Below are 26,352 nucleotides of genomic sequence, written 5' to 3' on the forward strand. Positions count from 1 at the left end.
GCTTGCTAATAAGAGTTTACACAACATTGCAGAAATTATCTGGAAAGCTGTCCAATCCTCCCTTTCACCCCCCTCTCTCCCCTTTCTCATCTTCTTTGTCAGAAAACGCATTTGCTCATCAGAGCATGACATGGCTATCCTTCCTGGAACTGCTATTAATAATTTCAGCCAGCTAAATCTGGATTGATGTGATTCATTATCTGTCATGTTATGTCACTGTCAGCAATTACGCCGCTTTCATTTTCAGACCATCCAAATTGGAAGCTGACAGTGGTGGTTTTTTTTAAAAGCAGACCACAGCCACACTTCTCCAAACAGTCTGCTCTGTTCACTGTCAGTCTGGAGACTGTTCACTACTGCCGTCTGATGGGCAGTAAATCAGTAACTTCTCTCCACTTTGTCTTCGTTTCAACCATCCATCCATATCTCCGTCAACAGCTATTCTTTGCCTGTTTCACAAGTGGTGATTTGTGTGCCTGCAGTGACGACAGCGTTCAGCCTTTTCCCCGTGCTGTAAATGCATGATTTAAAGTGGAGAGAGGCTGGAAACACGTCAAGCAAACAGTTTTGTCTCCCAAGTGCCGTCTTTTCATTTTCTTTGCACTCTAAAACTGTTAGTTGATTAGTTTTGTTCTCCATCTCTGCACATCAGTCACGCCACATTTGTTTTTCTGTGCCATGTCAAACTAAACTGTCTGAAGGCCAAGCTGCATCCAGCCAATTATCCCCTCCCTCTGCTGGCATTACATACCTCTCTCTTCCCTTCATACCCCTGATGGCTCTCCAGCAGTCTCACTTTCATCCTCAATCAGCGTGTTGCATGCGTACGCTGTGGCTAGAGACCAAGTGTGAATTACACGTCTCTGTGGGTCTTTTTTTTTCACCCATTGGGTCCATTACATTATAACTCATTAGACAAAGTCTGGCCTCATCTCCTGCACTGTTGTGTCACATCTTCTTTACCGTGTCCTCTTTGATGCACTGAGAAGAAATGGTACACTCCCACACCCCCAGTCAAACTCACACACACATTCACACAGTTAAACATTCACGCATCCTACACAAAACCGAAACGGTCATCTCTCCTGTGAAAGGCGTTCACAGCAGCCATGTTTTCACATCATCTCATCCCTGCCCTTACTGGGGCATGAAATTACCCGTGAGTCACCGCTAGCGAGTGTCTGCTTTCCCACCCCTCTGCAACGATGAGGGTCGCCGCCACCCTGAGAGCCAGTTGGCTCATTTAATCCCCCCGTCAGGCAATATCAAACAGATGTCAGCATCAAAGAGGAACCAATCTATAAATCACAGCTTGTGTGTTGGATCGGAGGCTCCCTTTCCAAGGAGGACACAAGAGAAGAGGGTCCGGGCCAAGAACCACCCATCTTACAAGAAGCAGCTTCCCTCAGGGCTTGTCCATCCACCGCTCGTCACAAAAGAGCCTTTCTTCCCTCTACCAGTCCCCACTATTGTCCTACCCTGCTCCCATAGCCTCCTCTTCCAGAGTACCTGAGGTCTCGCATGCACGGATCCTCAGACTGCTCAGGGTATTAATGTCTCTATGAGAAGCCGAAGAGAAGGCCTCCCATGTTAGAGAAAAGAAGAGATGAAGCGACAAGAAGAGAAGGGGATTGAGGAGAGAGGAAAAAAATCAACATTGAATTACCGAGTGTTTCCTGTGTACAACCTGATCCTTGTGATTAGGTGCTAGACGGGTGTGTTTGTGTGTTTGTTTGCATGTATGTGTGTGTGGGTGTGCGTGTAAATGAATGGAAGTGCTGAAATCCCATCGGTGTGGCGCAGATCCCGTGTCGTCTGCCAGGAGACTGACTGCAGCTCGTCTGCCGCCATCCCGGGCCAAGAGTGTGTGACATGTGCGCACAGATACACACTTTGTCTCATGCTCTTTTGTTGACTGTACCATATACATATACAGGGCACATCTGATGTTTTTGCTTTCTGTTAGTAACTGCATGTTTACGCTTTGGACAGCACAAAACAGTGAAACACTTGTCCATCACTTTTTTGCAGTATTCTTGCAAGTTTGTGGATTTTAGTTTGGATAAGTAGACAACAAAAGACCTTAAACCAAAGAGCAGTGAGTTAGTAACACGCCCGCTTGACCTTTTGTCTCTGTAAAACAAATTACCATTAATTCTTAATTAAAAAGTAATCTGAATGTTATGTTACAATAAATCACTAAATGGGATGGTGTCATTGGGTTCATTAGTTAATGACAAAATCATCCCAGTGCCAATTTAAAAATACAGGACTAAGCTGTTTATTCGCTTTCTAGCAGACAGTTAGAGGAGAACGTCGATGTAACACTCACACTTGTGTGATAAATACACTCACCAATTTATTAGGTACACCTTGCTAGTACCAGGTTGGACCTCCTTTTGCCTTCAGAACAGCTTAATTCTTGGTGTCATAGATTCAACAAGGTGCTGGAAACATTCCTCAGAGATTTTGGTCCATATTGACATGATAGCATCACACAGTTGCTGCAGATTTGTCGGCTGCACATCCATGATGAGAATCTCCCGTTCCACCACATCCCAAAGGTGCTCTATTGGACTGAGATCTGGTGACTGTGGAGGCCATTGGAGTACAGTGAACTCATTGTCATGTTCAAGAAACCAGTTTCAGATGATCTGGGTTTTGTGACATGGTGTGTTATCCTGCTGGAAGTAGCCATCAGAAGATGGGTACACTGTGGTCATAAAGGGATGGACACGGTCAGCAACAATACTCAGGTAGGCTGTGGGGTTTAAACCATGCTCAGTTGGTACTAAGGGGCCCAAAGTGTGCCAAGAAAATCTCCCCCACACCATTACACCACCAGCAGCCTGAATCATTGATACAAGGCAGGATGGATCCATGCTTTCATGTTGTTTACACCAAATTCTGCAGAAATCGAGACTCATCAGACCAGGCAACGTTTTCCAATCTTCTATGGTGCCTTGGTTGTAACGAGTGTTTTTTTTTAAATTTCTGTTGCCTTTCTATCATCTTATCTATCAGCCAGTTAATTTTCTGTCGATTGATAATTGACTAATCTTTGCAGCTCTAATCTTGTTCGTTAAATCTGTACAAAAACCAAAGTGTAAAGTAGACGATATGCCATTTTACAGGGGTTATGTGCTGGACTTTTATCGGCAGGGACCATTAACTTTGTAGATAATCCCCTGATTACCCAACAAACAATCGCTGACATGTAACAGAGGTTCCCAGCTGGAATCAGACCGGGAATGTTGCCTTCACATCATCTCGGCCACTCACCCACGAGGACGTAAATGTGTTTATTTCTTGGTCTGCTTACCATCTCGCTCAACCACATAAACTGAACAGATACACATGTTTAGAAGAGCCTGTGATTGACAAGGAGATGGAGTAAGTGACAAGTGATTGAGTGCAGCTACAGAATTGAGGACAGCTGAAGAGGCTCCCTGTCCTGCACATCTCATCATTCACCACATCAGCATCAGAGCCCTCCACCTGCTGGTCCATAACCAAATGCCAGTTACATCTACATGCTGTCAATAGCTCAATTTTATTTTCTCTACGTGACATAATCTCAGCTGACCAAGGCCAGCGATGCGCAGTGTGTCATCATCAACACCATCAACTGAGTCCAAAAAAAAAAGTTCAGAAACTGGATGCGTCCCGTCCAGTTGAATGTTGTAACGTACAAGAAGCTGCCATGTTACATTTCCTTTTTCCTGTGATGAGCAAGACCAGAGCAGATCCCCTGGGTGGGAGTGAGTTTGGCTGTTAGCTTGGACAGCTAGCGCTCCAAGGCTGCCCTGCAACACACATCGTCACTGTGTAGTTAAAGTCATTGTGCAGGAATGCTGACACGCTAACAGGTACACTGACAGCAAACACGGGGCCGTTGTCAGCCCTGTTAGCATGAATGTCCTGCAGTTACTTGAGGAGTGGTTAGGATGAGTTATGGATATACTGTGATAGATTTTTTTAGTCTGTCGTATTTATTTCTCAATATTTAGTTAGGTGTTACCTTTCTTTGTTTGGTTTTAATGCCCCACTTTTGTCAGGCAATGCCATTTTTGTGTAATTGAAGCAAAACTCAAGTTTCTGTAAGTACAGTTGTGTAGAATGGAAGGAGAGGTATGCACACATTATCCTTTGTTCCCCTCAAGGTCTGGTATTAGTCTGTGTTGATGTATGGAGCATTTGAGGAATGCTCAAGGTTCCGCTTATCAGTTTAATCTGCTTTATCGGTCACTGGGTTCAAATTAACTGTTTCTAGATTGCATCTGATTGCTACAATTTGTGCTGTCTGCACCACAAATTGAGCTCAAATAAAGGAGAACAGGAGGGAGGGGGGGCTGAGAAAGTCTAAAGACACATTTACACACAGCAGCTACAGCTAGAGGGAGAGCGAGGGAGAAAGTCGGTGAGCTATGAATCGAAAAGGCGTCCACATTAGCGAAATATGTACTGTTGGACTCGGTAAGTGTGTGAAACCTAATTCTTCCTCCAGTGTGTTTTCCTCTACAAGGTTGGGGAGAACCCCACCTGCTACACACACACACACACACACACATATACACACTCTCACACTGTTCTCGGACTTCACAGGAAGTAGATGTGATTGCAGAAGCATGACCTAACGCCAGCCGGTGTTTGTTTTAGGTCTCCCAGGTGACCAGAGGCTAGAGGAAGGAAACTGAGCCCTCATCACCAGAGACTGTCATCTAGGAACATGTTCCTTTTTGTATGTGTGTTTGTACGTCTGTGTGTGTGTGTGTGTGTGTGTGTGTGTGTGTGTGTGTGTTTTGTATATGAATAACACGCGCATATGGGTGGGTAGCACTGTGACCATCGAGAACAGATGTTTTGGACCACCTGGTGTAGCTGCTTGCTGAGTGCGCCGCACACACTCCCTCACACATATCATGTACGACAAAAACACTCAGATTCATTCAGTTTTTTCTGTCCGTTGTTTTTTTTCCTAAATCTGTTTGCCATGAAACATCTTGCAACAAAGCTGGCATTAAACCTGATGGGAAGTTTCATTTACATACTCATTTCCCTCTGTGTCTTCCCCCCCAGGTGTTGAAGGAGAGCGGCCCCCCGCACATGAAAAGCTTCCTGACCCGTGTCAGCGTGGGGGAGTTCTCCGCCGAGGGCGAGGGCAACAGCAAAAAGCTGTCCAAGAAGCGTGCTGCTCTGTCCATCCTGCAGGACCTGAAGAAGCTGCCCTTCATCCCCGTTGTGGAGAAACCCAAGACGCACTACAAGAAACGTACCAAGACCATCCTCAAGGTACCGCAGCTGGGCCGGGGGAAGCTGGGGCCCTGGTGTACAGACAGACACGCTATGATGTCACCCTGTGATATGAGATTGTCTTGTTATGCATGCAAGCAAAACAGGTTTTGTTGCGCTAAAGGCATCTAGGGCCGTTTTTGTCAGGGTACAGTCAACTTGGAAGTGTCGCTCCTGGTCAGTCATGAAACACTTAAGCGTGGCAGAATATTCATTCATTCATTCATCTTCTTACCGCTTCATCCTCTTGAGGGTCGCGGGGGGGCTGGAGCCTATCCCAGCTACATTGGGCGAGAGGCAGGGTACACCCTGGACAGGTCGCCAGACTATCGCAGGGCTGACACATAGAGACAAACAACCATTCACACTCACATTCACACCTATGGACAATTTAGAGTTATCAATTAACCTAGTCCCCAATCTGCATGTCTTTGGACTGTGGGAGGAAGCCGGAGTGCCCGGAGAGAACCCACACTGACACGGGGAGAACATGCAAACTCCACACAGAAGGGCTCCCAAGTCCAGGATCGAACCGGCAACCCTCTTGCTGTGAGGCGAGAGTGCTAACCACCACACCACCGTGCCGCCCTGGCAGAATATTCATTGTCACTATTTCAGTTGCTTGACTGTAAAAGTTGGCATGAGAATCTTACATTTAAAAGATGTGTGAAATATAATCTGATCATTTTTTTGCTCATTTCCTGTGCTGATCTACCTGTCTTTATATCTTTTGCATCTATCCATTACAGATGAGTGTGATCTCATTTCTGTCCACTCATAAAGAGCACTGTCAGAATACACATACGCACCCACTGAACTATCTGTTAAGCTCTGTAGACTGCAGATGATTTTGATAATACAATAAATAAAGTTAACAATTGGCACTGATCGTCCTGTGTCTCCTCTTCCCCCCTAGACGGGACCAGACTATGGCCAGGGCATGAACCCCATCAGCCGTCTGGCCCAGATCCAGCAGGCCAAGAAGGAGAAGGAGCCGGAGTACCTGCTGCTCTCTGAAAGGGGGATGCCCCGACGCCGGGAGTTCATCATGCAGGTAAACAGCGGTTTTGTTTGATATTGTATTACATTACTTCACACGCTTCTATCCAAAGGGACGTACAATAAGTGCATTCAACCATGTGGGTACAACGCTGAGAAGTTGGGTTGTACCAACTTGGGGGACCAGTAGTTTGGCCGGTGGTGTAGCTGCTTTTTGACAACCGCTCATACAAACAACTTTACACTCGACACTGCGCTTCTTGTCTCCTGATCAACCTGGGTGCAAAATGGGTGAAAAATACTGAATTACATTGCTTTCCTAACTCAGTGTACCCTAAAATTATGAACAAAAGGTCTCCAAAGCACTTCAAAATTGCAGCTCAATGATTTACTACTTACTTACTGTGTATATTCAGTTCAAAGGATTCAGAGATCTCCAAATAGGTGCATCAGTCACTTGCTTTGACAACATGACCGTGCTTATAAAGTCGAGCATGGATTTAATTAGCGGAGGTATTTGGTTGGCGGTAATGTAATTAGTGTTCTAACTTAGTGCGGCAAAGAATAACTCACCCAAGTCACTGCTAGTCAGAAACACCAGTGAAATACACCCTGAAGCCCCGACTCCACTGCTGCACAGAGCATTGCTTGTGTATTTATTCAGAGCTTGATAATAACGAATGTGTTGCGTGTCCAAATCACACCAAATTCAACAATGCTCGTTGTCCCTGGGTTTCCAATATTACACCTGCCAAGTGTGAGTCAGATACTGCGACCAGTTTCCATGCACAGGATGAAAAGGAGCTTAACTTTCACCTGCTGATTCCAACTCAAACCCTGAGTCTACTGAAACACCTCCTGCATAGATACATCGTCAAGGATAAATCAAAAAAGTGGATGGATGAGGAAAATGCTTGAGAGGAAAACTTGTTGTGGATGGTCCTGAAGCTAAGAGCAGGTACACTGGCTGTATTTATCAAGAGGGGGAACACAAGGCAGCAACAGAACAAGACTAAACCTTCTCTGCCTGACGAAAGGAAGCCAGCAGCAGCATTATATAACATCTTTACACTAGAACACAAGTTTCATGGTTTTCTCCCGGGACTTTGATCTGGTTTCCTATTTCTATATGTGTGTCGTCCCAGCTGCATACAACCAACACACGTGTTGTAGAACAAGGCTGGAGGCAGTTTAGGCTTTAACACGCAGAACACCTTTATGCGTCGGCCCCTCACCCTGCTTCTATTTCTGATGTTCCGAGAAACACAGTTTCATTTCTGAACAGAGCTTTGTTATTTTTTCTATGTACGCATGTCAGGTGTTTTTGTAGCCATTTTGTTGTGTAATTTCCCCTCTATTATCAGCTGTACAGTGGACAATGAGGTAATTGTTTTCAGCATATAAATGTAACAACCATCATCAGCAGCCACGGAGGCCTCAGTGTCACTGATAATTAATTCTATTATACGATGAAAAGAATTGTAAAGGTGGAGTGTAATAATAGTGTTTAGTGTTCAGGTCACACAAATGTTAGGATAAATTGTTGCCACCGAATATGTCTGCTCTGTACAGCAAAGAGTAGCACGAGTCAAATTTCACGTAAATTGTGATGAGAGTAATAGTGCAGTGGAGTACCACGACTGTTGTGCTATTTATGAGAAAAGCATGACATTTCCAACATAATTAGTGCACACAGATGTTTACAGATGTGGCGGAAAGTCCAATCTGATCTCTCAGAGTTCAAATCCAAGATGGCCGCCAATCCACCAGGTCCATAGCCCAGCTCAGACCAAAGTTTCGCAACGAGACAAAACCATTTTAGAGTGTTGTAGAGAAAGGTTGCCATCTGAGCTCGACTCAAGCCGGCTGATGGTGTCACCTGCAACTCCAGCGGCTGGTTTTAGAACATAAAGCACGTCACCTGTTTCTACAGCCGATCCGCTTGTAGTGAAGTCTGCTGGTCAAGTCAAAATGGCTGTGGACGGCATGTTCGCTGGCTGTAATAGGTGCTCCATCCCCACTGAGCCCTCTGTTTCCATCCCATGTCTGACGTTGGGTCCATGCTGCTGCTCGCTGTATGTGCGTATGCCCCCCCCCACACACACACACACACACAAACACACATTCTCATTGACTGATTACTGTTATTTATATTATTGTGGTTTATTTATTATGAACACAGTCCATCTGATGCTCGTTTTATGTTCTTCGCCATTTCATCACCACTACAAATGCAGCTACAGCCAGTATCTCAGTATCACTATCCTCATTCATATTTTAAGAAGCTACAAATTATATTCAGCCACAAAATGAGCCTGAAAAGCTGGAAATATAGAGTATTGTATTGTAAGTACAGGGAGTTGTTGCATTGAGATGATACACCATCTCATCTAGTTGCATTGCTGTGAACCAGTAGGTTTTTAGAACGTTGCAGAACGGTGCATTGCAAGTAGTTGCCTGTTTCAACTCGTCTTGTCGTGAATCTTTGGTTCTGAACTGAGCTCAGTTTTCAAATGTATTTAATTTGGAACCAAATAGTGTGGTAAAACAATTAAAGTGACATTTCCAACTAATTTCCGGAATTAATGAATCCGCTATTACGTTCGCTCAGATAAATCTGGTCCCGTGTGATTCGGTGATGGGAACCACTTGCAAACACATGCCTTTGATGATGTCAACCCGAGCAGCAACCCTGGACCTTATGCATGGAAGACGAGTGCTCTAACCACTACACTAGGGAGTTCCAACTAATATGGGGATGCTTATTCATTTGGTGATGCTTCTGAGATTGACAGAGATTGGTAAAATCTATTAAGACAGTGGTGCTTAGATAAGATCTGTGGTGAAGATCTGGATCAGTTTCATGTTTTTTTAGCAGGTGGTGCAGGGACTGGAAGGAAACATTTAATTAGAGTGCAACAGAATGAGACAACAAGGTCACTATTGACACTGTGTCGTCACCCTGAGGACATTTGTTTATTTTAATGCTCTGACTGGCACTGCTGCACACAATTTACATACCGTTCAGCTGTTTATAATACATTTGGCACGGACGTGAAATTAACTTGCATTCTGTGTGGCGTTTGCATGTTCTCCCCATGTCAGTGTGGGTTTTCTCTGTCATCTCCAGCTTCTTCCTACAGTCCGAAGACACGCAGGCTAGGTTAAGTGGTGGCTCTTATTTGGCCATAGGTGTGAATGTGTTGTCTGTCCCTGCCTACCTCTGCCTCTCGCCTAATGTCAGCTGGGATAGGCTCCAGTGCCCCGGGACTTTTAACAGGATAAGCGGTCATGGATAAGGAATAGTGAACCTTTGGGTGGGGAAAAGATCAATAGTTTGCGTGCCAGACACAGTAATCTGTTTTAATTTTAATAGCTGATCATAAACTGATGGCAAATCAAACAAAGTGGTGATTTTTCCCCCCCCCCCCATTCGGAAATTCAAGTGTGATTGCTGTTGGAGATTTTTTCCAGTTGCCTCCAGTATAAGGGAAGCCATTGTATGTTGACTTTGTAGGTGTTAACCTGGGGTGTAACGTGTTTAAAGTTGCTGAGTGAAAGACTATTGTTAGGCAGAAAAATTCTGTGTTTGCAGAGTTATTAAATATATTGAGGACACATTCAAAAGGAACAACATTGTAAGCAAGTGACCTAGATTTGTTTAAGAGGTGTGAAACTGGTGAAGACATTTCATCTTTGTTCTTTTTCCCCCAAAATGTTCAAAGTAGGAGCCAGAAGGTGGAGCAATTATTGAAAATATGTCCAGGAAATGTGGAAATAGATGCTCAGGATTTTGGAGCTAATAAAAAAACAGGGAAACTGGAGTTGATGCATGGACATCACACTGAAGTGTATAATGTATGTTTAGCTGAAAAGCAAGTTCTGGGGAAAAGCATGTGTAATGTTGACTGAATTTGGACGTGATCGATGGACTTATTAATTGTGGCACAGTGACATATATACATGTATATATAGTTATTTCAGCTAAAGTTACTTTTCCTAAAACAATGTACGTTCAATTTGATGATAATCAAGATGGCGCACAGAGGAGGAAACAGTGTACAAGCCAGTTGGTGACCTGTTGTTTCAAAAGAGAATAGGGTCACAAGTAAAGGTGGATTATGTCACCAGTTTTCCCTTAAAGTTAGTTGGGCGATACAAAGAATTGCTATTAATAGAGCTGTGGCGTCACTAAACAAAATATTTGCTGCAGGACATGGAAATGTTGCCTTCAGCCGTGTTACATATTAATCAGGATGACCTATTAAATAATTTGAAGACAAGGCCGTCTGTTGTAAAGATGACATTCTGTGACAACAGGGCAGGTCAAATAAGTCCTTATTCCACCGAGCAGTACGGTTCAGTTCAGTTCGGTACGCATTTTTTCTGTTACCACTGTGAAAAGTTGTGGATGGTACCAATGGAACCGTTCTGTGCCGTCCCCATTTTTGGTCCCCCCTCTGTTGGGGTACCTAGCACACAGATCTGGTACTAAAAGGTGGTGCTGTGAACACTGCAGTCTGTTGATTGGTCAGTAGAGGACGGTCACTCTGCTCAGGGCTGAGCTGTGGCTGGTTTTGAGGCTCATGTCTGAGAGTTTTATTAGTAGACTGTAACTATAAAATAAAGGATGTTTTGCTGCCTCTTGCAGCAGCTGGAGTCTGAGAAAAAAAAAAAATCTAATTCACTGGGTCGACTGCCGGCATCTTTTAAACCGTAACATTTACTTGTAATGTTACTCAATGCATGAAATGACAGCATGAATCTATCAACATGCCTTAAATTTCAATGTGACAACTTGGATCATTACTTTAATTTTTATTGTCTCTCTTGGATGACTGAGACTTAATAATGAGTGGATCTTCAATCATTACGTTGTTCCTTTGGGCTCCAGCAACACTAAACCCCTGAGCTTGCCTGAAAAGGACTAAACACACAAACCCACTATTTTTAAATATCCTATCAAGACACTCACATTCCAGCTTTCAGTGTGAAAGCGACATTCATGTAATACAGTAAACAAGCTAATGGCGCTAACGACAGATCGGAAATGTGCACTAGATATCAAACAGAAGCCAGAGATTTTGTCATAGTAAGAATATGTGAGCTGTAAATTCACCACCTCCAAACAGAAGAGAGGGGATAATGATATCTTGGAGTCTTACAGTAGAAAGTTTCTCCTTCTCTGTGCCGCTGCATCACGTCAGCACCTGCCCTATATCTCACTGACAAACACTGCATTTCCTGTGACTTCATGATTGAAGTCAACTTGTGTTTCACCAGTTAAATATCTTTAATGTGAGTCTGCAACAGTAGGAAATGTTCGGTTTGCATTAGCAATAACTTAATACAGCGCTCTACAGATATTGAACATCTCTGGCAAATATCTTTATTTAAATGTAATGGGTAACACCTGTGCGGTCAATGTTTTTTATTAGAGTGAGAGTGAGAAAATTTCCTTACCTTGGCATCCCATTCAGGTACAATTTTGCATGGAGTAGATAATTTATAATTTAATTGGAGACTATCTTTTGCGCACTGCTAGAATCCTGGACCTCCCTGTATTTCCTCTGTCTCTACTTCCTCCTCTCGCCCTCTCTGTCTCTTGTCTTCCCTGTTCCCACATGAAAAGTTCTGTTTAAAATTCATTATTTTTACAGCATGCGTATAAAACTCAGAATCTTGAACATTCATCTTTACAGCCTTGTTTTCCTCGGAGGAGCAGCCAACTGTTTTATACCATTAAAGTGAAATTTCAAGTTGTTGTTGCTAAAGTAAGCTCACAGTTTTCTGTACCACAGGAAGATAGCGGAATGTGGTCTGTGTAGCTAGGAGCCAGTATTCATTAACTGAAGGAAAGGTCACGGTCTAACAACCCTTAACTAAGTTATGGATGATTTGCTGTTACCAGTAATCCAGTACATAGAGCAGGGACTCTACTTGGAGACTAAATCTCATCAGATGCCACTGTTACCTTATTCAGAGAACATTTTGAGGACATATATAAAAAAGCCACATTATTACTGGCAGCTGTGTCTGCAGGCTATGAACTCCTGTCAATTAGTAAATTGTGGTTAAAATTTGGCATTGGCTCATTCCTCTTCGTCAGCCTTAAGATCTACCTAGTTGTTTCATACCTTTTACAGACTTCCAAGTAAAAGCTACCTTATTACCCCATACTGCTGTTTGCGTGAGTTTCTCCAAATGCACTCACATGCATAGTAACAAAATAAAAATATTGTGGAAAACTCCTATAAAAAAGCAATTTAATCTGTAATCTTGTTTTCTATTTAATCGTATTTCATTCATGCTTTAACAAGCTGCTCCCTGGCTTACTGTGAACCATGCTACTGCTTCAGCGAAACCATTACTGAAATCTAGGCACTCACACAGTAACCAGGTTATGTTGTACACTAATCATCCACAACGTTAAAACCACTGACAAGTGAAGTGAACATTGATCATCTTGTTACGATGCAGTGTTTTGCTGGGAAACACTGGGTCCTGGCATTCATGTGTATGCCACCCACCCAGTTCCCCAGATCCCAGCCCCATCAGGCATTCGTTGAACGTGCCGATATCCCACCTCGCAACCCACAGGACACAAAGGATATGCTGCCAATGCCCTGGTGCCAGACGCCACAGGGCACCCCAAGAGGTGCTGTGTCCATGGCTTGACAGGTCAGAGCTTAGTCTGTTTTAAGAAAGCCTCACCGTTGATCAGACTTGGATTTCAAGGAATAGACATGTCCCTGAGATGCTCAATCAGATTGGCATCTGGAGAAATATGGAGGCCAGGTTGACACCTTGAGCTCTTTGTCATGTTCATTAGGTCATTCCTGAGTAGTTTTGACATTGTCCTGCTGGGGGGCCGCTGCCATTGGGTGGTACCATTCCAATAAGAGGGTGTGCTTGGATCCAGTGTTTTGTAGCATATATACTGTGCTAGTTGGTTTCCTGTCCTTTGGTTGTTGTTGCTTCACCCTGTGAGTATCTACAACCCCAGTCAGCAGTCTGCTTCGTGTCTGAGAAAAACAACTAGGAAAACTGGCGTAGTCCACTTTTAATTTATGCACAACATTTTAACTGCAGTTCTCTTTGTCTCACTCTTCCTGTTCGTCTTTCTGTGTCCGTCTTTCTCAGTCAAACTCTCGCCCTTTGTCTCTCTTTTCCGTAATCCTCTTCTTTCATAAGAAGAACAGAGCTTCTCTTAGCATCAGGCAGTAATTCAGCCTCAAACCTATTCTCAATGCCTTTTTGATACACACATTAGGCCCTGCAAGTGTGTGTGTGTTCCTTTTGTGCAGTCCACTCACTCTTCTAAAATTTCCACATTGTCTCCCTTGGTAAGCAGCAGCAGCAGCAGGGCTCAAATGAGTCTCTGTTTTCGCCCCAGCTTGTGTCAGATGCCTTTGAGATGGTTGATCATCTTTTTGCATTTAATAAAAGAGCCACTGTGTTTATTTTAGCATTCGGTAATTAAGGGGGTTTCAGTGTTTCCTGTGGAATGAGAACATTAGCTGTGGGGCCATGTCTGGTAGAAACAGGGGTCTTTTTCATTAGCTTTTAAAGGAATATAGTAGTGAAAAAAACGCAGACATTGTTATAAATATATGTATTTTTATTTTTACTATAATATTTTATCCACATGGCATGGTAGCAGGATGTAGGGGGGGTGCAGCACCTCCTAAAATCAGGTGTTACAAAAAAAACATCATTGATTTAAAAAAAAAAAAGTTAAAGTTTAAAACTTATTTTTACAACTGTATTGTTTGCTTTAAGTCCTAGTTTCCTGCTATTTTTTGAGTCACTCTAATGCGCCACCTGACCTGGCATCTTGGGAAACTTTAATTAAAGGCAGGTGTGCTGAAGTGAGTGTGGAGCGTGGAAGATGCCACGGGGCTACAGTCTTAAACCACTGTGTATATGGTTAATCTTAGTTTTTATTGTTTGACAAAGTCATTTAATACCCCGTTGATTTGAACTTGTTTTTATTATTTAAATTATTGACATGACACTGTCATGAACTTGTCATAAACATTATTTACATGTCATAAACATTTATGACTGCTGTCATTAAGTGTCATTCAGTTTTTGTAATGACAAGTTGACATTGTTTGGGATGTCTTGATTATGACAACTTGACATTAATTAAAGTGACATTACCAGAAGTTGTCTTTGTATCAATCATTATGTCAACTTGTCATAAACACAAAAAGAGGTGCATTTCTTGTTAATGTCAAGTTGTCATGACAAAGACAGATTCTGGTAATGTCATCCTGGTTAATGCCAATTGTCATTATAAGGACATCCCAAACAAATTTAATGTCAACTTGTCATAACAAAGACAACTTCTGGTAATGTCACTTTGATTAATGTCAATGTCGTAATCAGTACAACCCAAACAATGACAACTTGTCATTACAAAAACCGAATGACACTTAATGACAGCAGTCATAAACGTTTATGACATGTACATAATGTTCATGACAGGTTCATGACCATGTCATGTCATAGTTTTGACAGTGTCATGTCACTCTTGTGTAGATACCTTCAAGTCAAGTGTTACCAAATTATTTAACAGTCAAGACAATCATAGCGTCATCTTACACCTCTCCACACAACCTACAAATCAGTCAAGTACCCTAGTGCATCAAACAGTGAGTAAAACTAAAGACAGTGAGTTCATCATATCTCCCATTATGGCATCTGTGGGTGGCTATTTTTAAACTTAATTGGAAGCTGCAGTAACCATCTTTTCCATCTATCAAACTCTCCAAGATTGTCGACATTGCAGGGAAGGTGATTGGCAAGTCACAGAAACACCCCTGCTTTTTTTTTTTTGTTGCTCTCTGTAATACAGAAAAGCGCTGTATACATCCAATGTAGTGTTGTTATTATTATCTCTTTGTACAAAGTGTCCACAACTGTCAGTGTACAGCAGCAGTAATAGCAGTTATTTTATGTACAGAAGGTTCTGGCAGCATGCTAGTCAACAAGCCAATTAATCACCATGGCAACCTCAGATCAGACAGACTCAGGAAGTATAATACAGCAGACACTCTCCCCAGTTGATAAGTATGAAAGGACTTTGACCAAAACTGAATTTAAAACCAGTAACTGCAGTGGAAACATAAAAAAAGCATTGTATATTTTACTTACTGTATCTAACCTGTGAAAAGGCAACAACAGAGTGTTTTCTTATCCAGTAGGGGTCAGATAAGCAAGGACGTCAGCTAAGTAGGTGGCCTAAGACATGTTAGTGTACTGCTGCTGAAAGTATGTGGCTCTACGCAGCCTCATTTAAATCTCAAGATGCATTGAGGACACACTGGTTGCATTCACACCTCCATTTAGAGCTGTCCACTTTTAATCCGATCACCCAGGATGCATGTTAACACCAGGTGTAAACAGGGCCTTAGCCAGCATGTCAGACCACTTTGAGTAAATGCACTGAGGCCTGGCTGTTCACAGGCTTTGGCTCCCAGAATGTTATTTGTACAGTGTAATTGTCTGTTTGCATAACATAACGACGTCTGATATTCTCTTGGAAATTTCTCTGCTTACATTCTGTGCCGACAGATTTAATGTTTTGGGATCACTGAAAAACAAACACTTCACTTGGAGCATTTTTGTGTGATGTGAATCACACAGCTGACTCGGCTCAGTGAGCGAAGCAAAGTGTTCTGGGCCGAGAGTGAATGAAAGTGTGACAGGAAGAGGAAAGTCGTGAGAAAAGCACATTTCATGCTGTTTTTTTTTTTTTTTTAGCCAAGTCATTTAGGGATTCATTATTACAGGATGTATCTGGACAGCCATAATGTTCAATTGTGTATCTGAAAATTCTGTCATGGTAGGTGTCTTTATGTCATGACTATATACCTGTTTGCAGGTGAAGGTGAACAGCGAGGTCGCCACAGGAACAGGACCCAACAAGAAGGTGGCCAAGCGGAATGCAGCCGAGGCGATGCTCCTGCAGCTGGGATACAAGGCCTCCACAGTCCCTCAGAACCCCACCGAGGTACAAACTTCACTTCTCTTGCTCACACTAACATGTCTAGCGGTGTTTGAGTATGCAGTATGCTGGCCAGTGATTTATTTTAGTGCCTGATTACTGTAAGCGTAGGCAGTTTCTCACAAGTTTTATTAAACAGTTTGTATGTACAGTATGGTGTCACAGTGCTACTTAGGAAAAACTGTTTAAGGGCTCTGCTGGTGCATAATGTAAAATGCATGGCTCTAGTGCATTTAAGATGTGTCCAACTCCACTTTTGCTAGTTAAATGGCGCATAATCTGGGTGCAAAGTAAGATACAAGGGGCAAAGGCGTTGTGTTGTGGGCGTAACATGAATTTAAGCAATTAGTGTCATGTCCCATTGCCTTTAAATAGCAGGAAAATACAGCATTATTGATCAGGTTTTTGTTGGTCAATGGCACAATCGCTTACTTCTGCCTCAAAATAGTAATCCAGGTGGAGGGTTATGCACAGTCAAAAAACTTGAACAGGTGCAGGCTCAAAAAATTAAATTAAGGCAAGGGGCAGCATGGTGATGCAGTGGTTAGCATTGTCGCCTCACAGGTGACTCTGAATTGTCCGTAGGTGTGAATGTGAGCGTGAATGGTTGTCTGTCTCTATGTGTCAGCCCTGTGATAGTCAGGAGACCTGTCCAGGGTGTACCCCGCCTCTCACCCGATGTCAGCTGGGCTCCAGACCCCCCGCAACCCCTAATTAGTTAGTAGTTGGCAGTTACAGACCAGAAATGAATGAAGGAATGAATAAGGCATGAATCAGACAAGAGATTCACACACTGTATTAAAAGCTTCTAGCATTTCGGTCCTCGTCAGGCATCATCGAATTGACAGTGCTAAGTTTTGAACACAGTGTGCAGATCTCTTGTCTCATTCAAAATAACAATCCACCTGACCACACCTCATTTAAAGACCATAACACCCATGGACGCACAGATGATGGATGCTAGCCGTGAAATGATGGCTGTGTCACTCTGAAACTAGTAAAACTATGATAGACACTATCAATATTTCCTGGAGCTCAGTTTGACATCTTCAAATAGGTTTTGGTTTGGCAGCAGTCTGAATATTTTCATTCTACAATAATATAAACCAAGCAGCTCTTCACATTTAAAACACAGGAACTAGTAGATAATTAGTATTTGTGCTTGATAAATCATTCAGCTATTAATTGATTATTATAGTTGTCTCGTGAATTTTCTGCTTATCAACTAATCAATTAATCATCTCATTGTTTGAGCTCCAGAAAGGAAAAATTCCCAGCTGAAACAATTAATTGATTCACAACTGGTGATGATTACACCTCTGGGGTATTTTAAAAATTAATTTGTGTTGGATTATATTTCACAAATGAGATTTACAAATTACACATGCATCGAAAATGTCCACGGTAAAAATATATAAACGTGAAACACATATCCACAGTTATAGAGTGAACACACTGCCTTTTTAACATTTGAAGCTTCTCTTGAGGTTTTTGAATGAAGCTTTGAATGTCTCATATTTTATGCCGTCATCAGCCTTAATGAAAACTAATCAAATCAAACAAAAACCTCAATTTGAATAAAGGTGATTCATCAGGTTAAATGAGTCAGTTTTTTAAAAAAAATTTAATTAACTTTCTCTAATGAGTGCTGTTACATTGCTGGCGGCACGGTGATGCAGTGATTAGCACTGTCGCCTCACAGCCAGAAGGGTGGGGGATTCGAACATGGGGTGGAGGAGCCCTTCTGTGTGGAGTTAGCATGTTACTCCGGTTTCCTCCCACAGTCCAAAGACATGCAGGTTAATTGGTGACGGTAAATTGTTCGTAGGTGTGAATGTGAGTGTGAATGGTTGTCTGTCTCTATGTGTCAGTCCTGTGATAATCTGGTGACCTGTCCAGGGTGAACCCTGCCTCTCACCCAGTGTCAGCTGGGATAGGCTCCAGCACCCTGCTCAACTGCCCTGTTAATACAGGTGTGTGCCTCTCTTTGTGTGCAGCAGCGGGAGAGCATTTTAAAAAAGAGAGAGAGGATTTTAAAATGCTCTGGAGTTATTGGAAATGTTCGGATTACATGAGTCTGAAACTTGAAACTCTTTTGCAGCCACCACTGAAAATCTACTTCTACAAATAGTTTACTACAGTTAATATTAGTTTGGCCTGGTCGTTATCTGCAATAAATACTGGGTTTCAGGGCGCCCACTAGCTCAGTGGGTAGAACGGGGGCCTCATGTGCAAAGACAGCATCCTTGCCGCAACGGCCACAGGTTCGATTCCAACCCACAGCCCTTTGCTGCATGGTGTCCCCCCTCTGTCCCGCTTTCATGCTTCAAACTGTCCTGTCATTAAAGGAAAAAAGCCTGCAACAAAATCTTTAAAAGAAAAAGAAATAATGAGTTTAAACAGAATGAATAGACGTGAGAAAAGAAAAGCTGCGTAGAATTCAAATGTCAACGTTGTATGCAAAGCTTCGAACTATTCAGTACGGCCTTAGTAACTTCTGTAGGTCACTCAAGGTAATATAATTTGAACACCATGTAAACTGTTTTCACATGTTTCTCAGAAAGTGTCTTTCCTTCAAATGCAGAGCCACACATACACACACACACACACACACAGACCGCTGTACATAGAACATCTTGCAGTTAGTATCCCATCCACACTAGCAGCAGGTCTGCAGGGATGGCGATGTTCGTCACTGTGTATCTGCTCGGCTATATGCTGAAGGATTACATAAAGAAGTTCTCTTATTAGTCTACGTGGCATCTCATCTGTAGCACTGTGCAGACTTCAAAAAGTCCTCATACTCAGATTTATCACGAGTCCCACTGTAGCTGACATGGTCAACCTATTATGTAACCCGCTCAGCTCCCCTGAACCGAACATGTTTTGCAAGCAACCATTGATCACCATCATCTTTATGCACCTCGTTGGTTTTCAAGCTCATGGGAGCAGATTAAGATAGAGATGATGTTACATAACCGGGCTCACAGTAAATGTTCATCGTTCTCCAGACAGCTCATTAGTTAGATATGTGCCACTGCATATATCTTTGTCAGACAGCCATACCATACAGCTAAAGGATGACACTTGCTCTTATCAGAATGCCCGTGAGGTTGACTCGTTTTCTCCAAAGAAACCACAACCTAGTTTGCAGCCTGTACTTCCCTTCGCCTTCGCCTTCATCCTTATACGAAACAGACAGGCTCTGATCATTTTCAGTTTGGTCTTTCATGTGGTTACCTTTGACAGATTTCTAAAGCTCCAGCACATTAATCTTTGAAAGCGTTGAACCGTCTGCACCGTAAAAATGCTTTCATTGTCTCGACAAGGAAATGTCAGATGTTTCACATGAGTTACTGACCTTCAGTTTGTATCATTGCATGATACATGTGTTAGCCTTATAACTGTGTTTTGATGTCTAAGGTTTCAACTAAATGAAAAGCTGCTGAACTGGAAAATAAGCAGTACACTGAGCCTCACTGTTAAAACTAAATGCTGGCAAGAGGTGAGACCTTTCTGGTTACACTCAAGGCAGAATATTTAGACAGAATGGAGTTAGTGGCTGATGCATTGCTTTGCATCGGCCTGGCAACTCTGAAAACATCTCTATAAAAATTAGCTGGACGGCCTACTTCCCATTAGATCCTCAGACAACCCCGAGCCCTATGAAACGATCAAACAGTGTTTGCCCAGCTCCTGTTTTGTAGGATAGGTTGTCTCTCTTCAGATCTCTCTCTTTCTATCCCTTGCTTCCCCCTCTTTAGAGAGCTCTGTTGCACTACATTCCCACAGTGGGATTGTGGGTGATCTGTGCAAAAGTGTGAAGAGACCGTTTGGGGTGTTAAAAGGGGGGGTGCATTTGTTTACAGCCATGTCATCTCCTCAGCTGTTAGACACACATCAGAAATTATTTGTTTTTCTGGTTCGCAAACGTGTGTTTTGGGTCTGTGTGTGTTCGTGCAGGGAGACGCGCATACCCCAGCAGAAGTAACACACTGAATAGGAGCCCTTTTTCTGAGTTACTAAACACTGACAACCCCCCTAATTAAGTAGCTGGCCTAGACAGACACTAGGCTCCTTAAGCATCCCCTCCAGTGAGCGCTCGTCTCTTTGTGGCCCAAACAGTAGGAAGGAACTCGTCTGACATGCGTGAAAGAAGCTGTCTGTTCAAGAATCTACATCTCTCTTACCTCCCCCCTTCTCTCCTTCTCTCCACATCACTACAGATGGACAACAAAGGCTGGAATGGACAAAAGGCGTCATTTACCGAAGCAACGAGTAACAGTGAGTATCTGCACGTCTCCCTGTGTCTCTATCCATTTCCTTCTCCTCCTCCTCTCCGGCTCTCCATCGCTCCCTCCATCTCGCAGGTGGTTTTAGCTGCCGAGATGGCCCGGCGTTTAATCTCTGTGACTGGTCAATGGGCTTCTGACTGTCAGCTTAATCAGCCGTGCGTCCTCGTGGGGAGCCTGCGAATTCAGGCTCATTCACACAGGCTTACAGGGCCGGCACACTGAGGCCCTCCGGGGAGTCCCCCCACTGCCTTCCTGTGCAAAAAAACGTAGCCTTTCACTCAGGATTAACACACAAGCATGCTGGCACACAGATGCACACACACACACACACACACACACACACACATACACAACACGTAGCCATAATCCTACACAAGGAGGCACAAAACAGTGAAGCAGAATATATGATATGGTATGATATGTGGATGTATATGAAGCATGATACATCTCACTTAGCTGTGTGTCTCTTTCACATACCAGCTGTAGACCAAATACGACCTCATGACAAAGCACTGGAACTTTGAAGCAACCTTTTCCCACCAAAATTAGTGCGTACATTTGGGTACTTACAGGCAGAAAACCCTGTTAGAGACAGCCAATGAACTCCTTTCCCATTGCCAGTTGATGATGTGCCACTCTTTTTTTGTTGTTGTTGTGCTGTGTCACATTCTGCGGCACAAACACGCCAGATAATAGGTTAGTAAACAGTGGAAAGCAGCATGGAGGACAGTGAAAATGTCACGTTGGTTACCTCTTTTTTTATATCTGTGACTTATTCAGTCTGTCTTTCAAACTAATCCAACTGGACTAATTTGGAACAATGTTAGATCTCTGCTTGGAGGAACACAGACAGATTTTGTGTCGTAGATGACAAAGAGTCACAGAAGATATAGACGGTTGCACTAGAAATCCATCGCTGCTGATAGGAGCTGGAGTGGATAAATACCCCATGACTACAGGACATTCATTTGTCCAGAGACTGAATGCAGATTGTAATCTTTCCCATTAAAGACAAAAGCCAGATGTTTTTGTCCAGTGGGAAAGAGGCTTAAATTGTCATTGCAAAGAAGCTACAAAGGAAGCTCAAATTAATGATGATGTAGTGTATAGTAGTGATGCACCATTGTATCAGCACGTCGTCAGCATCAGCCAATGTTGGCTGTGAAATGAAATATCCGAATCGACCAACATGCTGATAATATCGGCACATCATCTGTATTGGCCGATATCGTCTTGAAAATGAACTATAAGAATCGGCCATCATGCTTTTTCTTAATTATATATTAACCATGTATTTCTTAATTAAACAGCACCCAGTGTCTGTGAGCGGCAGATTCCCCCAGTGGGCTCGAAAATAAAATCATTGAATTAATAAATATGGACACTCTAGATTTCTTCCTGTGAAGCTGACATGAAAACTATTTTGGTTCAGTAAATGTCTGCTGTCAGTCAGCCTGGTGGAGGCAGTTTGGCCAGCTGCTGTTCTCTCAGCTCCACAGGAGCTGCTGCTGCCAGACAGCTGCCACTGTGTACAGAGACGCCGAATGCAGGTGGACGATAGTTGTATGATTTTGTACTCTCTTTTTAATCTTTCTGTATCTATTACATTTATTTATTGATATAATGGAAAAAAAACAAAAACAACAAAATGATTGGCAGTTGTTTAAGAACCACGGACAGCACTGTTTCTCAGGTGCAGGGGCCGCAGGTGCGTGTGTAGGACACAAGCGTGCTGTCCTTAGTACTGAACATCGCTGAGAAGATTGAGAGCCTGCCTGTTTCGGGTAGTAGTAAACAAAAATTTCGGCCAAAATTCCTTTTTATCCCCGCTAGAGTAATTTATAGGGAGGAAGTGAAACAACAGGGGAGTGGGATACGTTTAAAACTAAAATTCGATTTTCATCTGATTTTTGGGTGTGCCAGCCTCCTCTTTGGGTGGTGCAGGCACATCCTGGCACACCTGTGGCTACGCATGTTCAATCAGTCAGATGTCAGGTAGAAAACAGCATCTGGACAGCACAGGAAAACAAACAAATAGACAAAATGGCAGGACAGTAAAACAAAACATGCAGTACGATATGTTGTGACGGTGATGCTGTATTGTTTACAAAGATTGAATTAAAATACATCACTTAAGATTATTTGATGTTAATTATTTCATGTAATTTTTCTAGTCCTGATCGCCAGTGTTTTCTCCTTGTGTGAGGGAGCTACGTAACATCCTGTTGTAAATTCTGTTGCAGAGGACAGCAAAAAGTTGAAATATTTTGATTGGCACTGCAGTCTACCATTACTGTTGCCAGTATTAACTGCCAGCGTCACCTAATTTTACCGTCCTGCTCTTGTCCACTAAAATGAAATCCGGTTTACTGTCTCCCTGATTCCATGTAAACGCAGCATAAGATGATAAACATGGTTTACATTATACCTGCTGAACATTAAATGTTGGCATTGTTATTGTGAGCATGTTAGCATGCTGATGTTAGCATGTGGCTCATAGCACCACTGTACCGAAGTCCTATAAAGTTGCTTGCATGGCTGTGAATTGTCTCACGGTGCATGAAATAGGCCCCTTTTAGAGCAGACAAATGCTGCTGCAGGTTTATTGCTGCTGTATCACGAGATTCCTCTTTGCTGCTGTAAGCTGACCATAACCTGTTTATTTATCTGCATGTAAACATCCAGCTCTGTCCATCTGTTTCTGTCAGAGATGAAACCAGATATGAAACAAATACAGAGACATGGGGAACACAGCCTCCTTAGTCATCAGAATTCTTCCAGTACATTTTAAGTGTAACAAAAATAAAAAATAGCTTCATGACAGGATTTATGTATGAATTTATATGAGAATGTGGTGGCCTGAAGGGACCTTTTATTTATAGAGAGGGGGGTAGGACTCAAGGACTCTTCCGTGAAAAGCGTAAGGATGCAATTTTGTAGGAAACAGCTGGTGTACATCAGCTGTATCTGTTAAGCTGGCTGTCTTGTAATCAAAATAAAAACAATGAAATAGCCTTCCTCTCACTAACCCTGTTTCAGGACTTTACATTCTATTTTAAGATGTTTTTCTGGTCTCTGCAGTCTGGCAGTGGTGTTATTTTTCCATTTATTCCACATGGTGTGGCAGTTAAGTAAGTTAATATGTATTACAGGTGTAATAAGTTATGCAGGGAATTCATTGTCATGTGTTGCTTAAGCAGATCAACGTGCATTGTAATTCGTGAGCTTGATTTGTTGTGATGTCCCAGCTTGATAAAAGGACACACGGCAAGCAGTTTCTCTCTGGATGCCAGCAAAGTAAATGTCAGCAGCTTTAGAAAGAGCAGCTTAGGGGACAAATGAACAGTGTGTGAGATGTGGAGCAGCAGAGTGGAAAACAAACAGATAGCCTTATTAGATTCGAATGTGCTGTCGTCACTTGGGTGTAATGGAGGCTCTTGGCAGCGCTGCAGTGCTCGGACATGGGGTATCCAGCTTCAGTCTAGAGAGGAGAGTGAATGTGATGTTTCTGCTTTCTCATGTTGAAAAATACAAAGCAGGTTGGTAAGAATTTTGTGTTTGCCCATTGCTGGTCCAGAGTGGATATACAGAATCCAGATGAGAACTGAGCCCCTGCCACAACTTTTATAGCACTCATATGTGTGATTTAGTCCAATTCTCTGAAAGATATATCATCTAAATTATGTTTATAGATAAATGGTTGTTCTCTTGGATAAACTATTTTGGTGGTTGTGGTTTCTATGGTAGCCCAAGCTCCAGGAATTGCCCAATACCTCCAGAGCAGAGCCCCGTGGGAAACAAAGTCTCCCTTATTTGGTGATTATTCCTATTGTTGGCTTGGAGCGTGTCTTTGGTCCCATGCCATTCCCACTCATAGTTTATCTCACACTCAGCATGAGGCGTAACTATCTGCTAATTACCTCTTTAAAGTTGCCTAAACCACACAACACTCACACGACGCTAATGTCTGAATAATGTTTATTGCATAAACACCATTTACAACTCATTCAAACAGATACAGCTGGTCTCAGTTTTCTCTGTGTGTGTGCGTCTATGATTGCTGAATGGAAGATGTTTCTGGTTTGTCCGATGTTTTGATTCACTATGCAGTTTATTGAATAGAAGTGGGAATAACTAAATAAAGTCTGCAGAATTGCAGCGTACTCAGTAAAAATAAGCTCTGGCATCAGAATGATTGTAACATGTTTTATATGATAAACAGTGATAATTTGTTATTTGTTCTGAAGTGCGGCGTTTAGAGAAAACAAAGCGCGGAGACTTGTTTGTCAGCTCTTGACAAACTTTACAAGTGTTTAAATTACAGAAGCTGTTTTACAGCTAAGTTCCTTTTTACTAATAAATAACGTTTTACAGAGATTTTAATGTTCAAGTTAAAACAGCTGGCCGTCTTGATTGTGCTGATCTCAAGTGCTGCAATAGTTTACATTGTAGGGCAACAAAATACATTGTTTGTTATATCGTCGTCACGATGGTAACTTGCGCAATTAATACATTGCGGGAGACTGCAGTATTGCACTTTAAGTATAGTAACAATGTATTAAATTACATTCTCTGTGTAGGTGCTATTTTGTCCGATAACCGCCATGCTGTAAACTCTTTGGCCATTAAGCATCATCTGATTGGTCAGAATCTGCATACATGCATGTGAGCTATGAGGAGTATTTAGATAGTGCTGTTGTACTACTTTGCATGGTTAAAAGAGGACAGTGTGATAAGATGAAAGTGTGAATGCCAGAGAGGAACTGGTTCCTAAAACTGATATGTCGTCAGCCGTCTGAGTCAAGAACTGAGAACACTCTAATATTTCTGTTTTGATCGCGACTAATACTGATATCGCAATTTTAAACAACAGTATCCCATATCGCATGTTTTCCTCGTGTGTGTTGGTACGCTTTGACATCACTGAGTGCCTTTACATGCACAAAATATTTCGGTTTTCGCCCTTTTCCTGAGAAAGACATTATTCCTACTTAGCTGTTTACATGGCTAATGACAAATAATATTCCTGTAATATTCCTGTTTACATGAAGCTGTGCAAACGCTGATTAACGCGCTCTAACATGTCATTTATCACGTCAAAATATTTCCTACCTGTGGCGGACTTGTTGGACTGTGCGAACACAGCCTCCCTCTTTCATTCCTTCAGCTACCTTCTTGAAAAGGTCAGCGTTGTGATATTAGCACATGTCCAAAAACCTGTTGAAATTCAAGTCTTTCATAATGTTTAAAAGCTGGTGTGTCTCTCCTTCCTGCCAGAAATGCAGGCTTTTCTTTTAGGCATGCATCTCTACTCCTGTCTTGCAAACTGTTAGTGAGTTGGTTCGTGTACAGCGTATCCATGACAACACACAGAGCCAATCGTAAATGGACAAGCCTCAGCTGAGACACATATTCTGAATATGCTGTATACCTGCCCAAATAATGCTATAAAAACTGAAACCATGCCAGCATATCCCACGTCTTAATCAGAAAATGCTAAATTTGGAAATGGCCTAATTCGGAATATTTAAACAGAATATGCTGTTAATGTGACCCGCAACAAATTCAGACACTGACATTCATTCATTCATTTTCCGTAACCCCTTATCCTGTCGGGGGTTGCAGGTATGCTGGAGCCTATCCCAGCTGACATTAGGCGAGAGGTGGGGTTCACCCTGGACAGGTCACCAGACTATCACAGGGCTGACACATAGAGACAGACAACCATTCACACTTACATTCACACCTACG

At 42.5% G+C, this 26,352-nt stretch overlaps 1 protein-coding gene across 1 annotated transcript in view; it reads left to right on the top strand.

Annotated features, from left to right (window-relative positions):
* Nucleotides 1-26,352, top strand: part of stau2 (staufen double-stranded RNA binding protein 2) — a 123,611-nt gene that overhangs the window by 35,447 nt on the left and 61,812 nt on the right. The window contains exons 9-12 of the mRNA XM_049564651.1: nt 5,080-5,292; nt 6,209-6,346; nt 16,184-16,312; nt 20,533-20,590. Of these exons, the coding sequence (XP_049420608.1) occupies nt 5,080-5,292; nt 6,209-6,346; nt 16,184-16,312; nt 20,533-20,590 (538 nt within the window). The remainder of the gene's footprint in view (nt 1-5,079; nt 5,293-6,208; nt 6,347-16,183; nt 16,313-20,532; nt 20,591-26,352) is intronic.

Source organism: Epinephelus fuscoguttatus, linkage group LG21 (assembly GCF_011397635.1).
Source record: "Epinephelus fuscoguttatus linkage group LG21, E.fuscoguttatus.final_Chr_v1".
NCBI lineage: Eukaryota > Metazoa > Chordata > Actinopteri > Perciformes > Serranidae > Epinephelus > Epinephelus fuscoguttatus.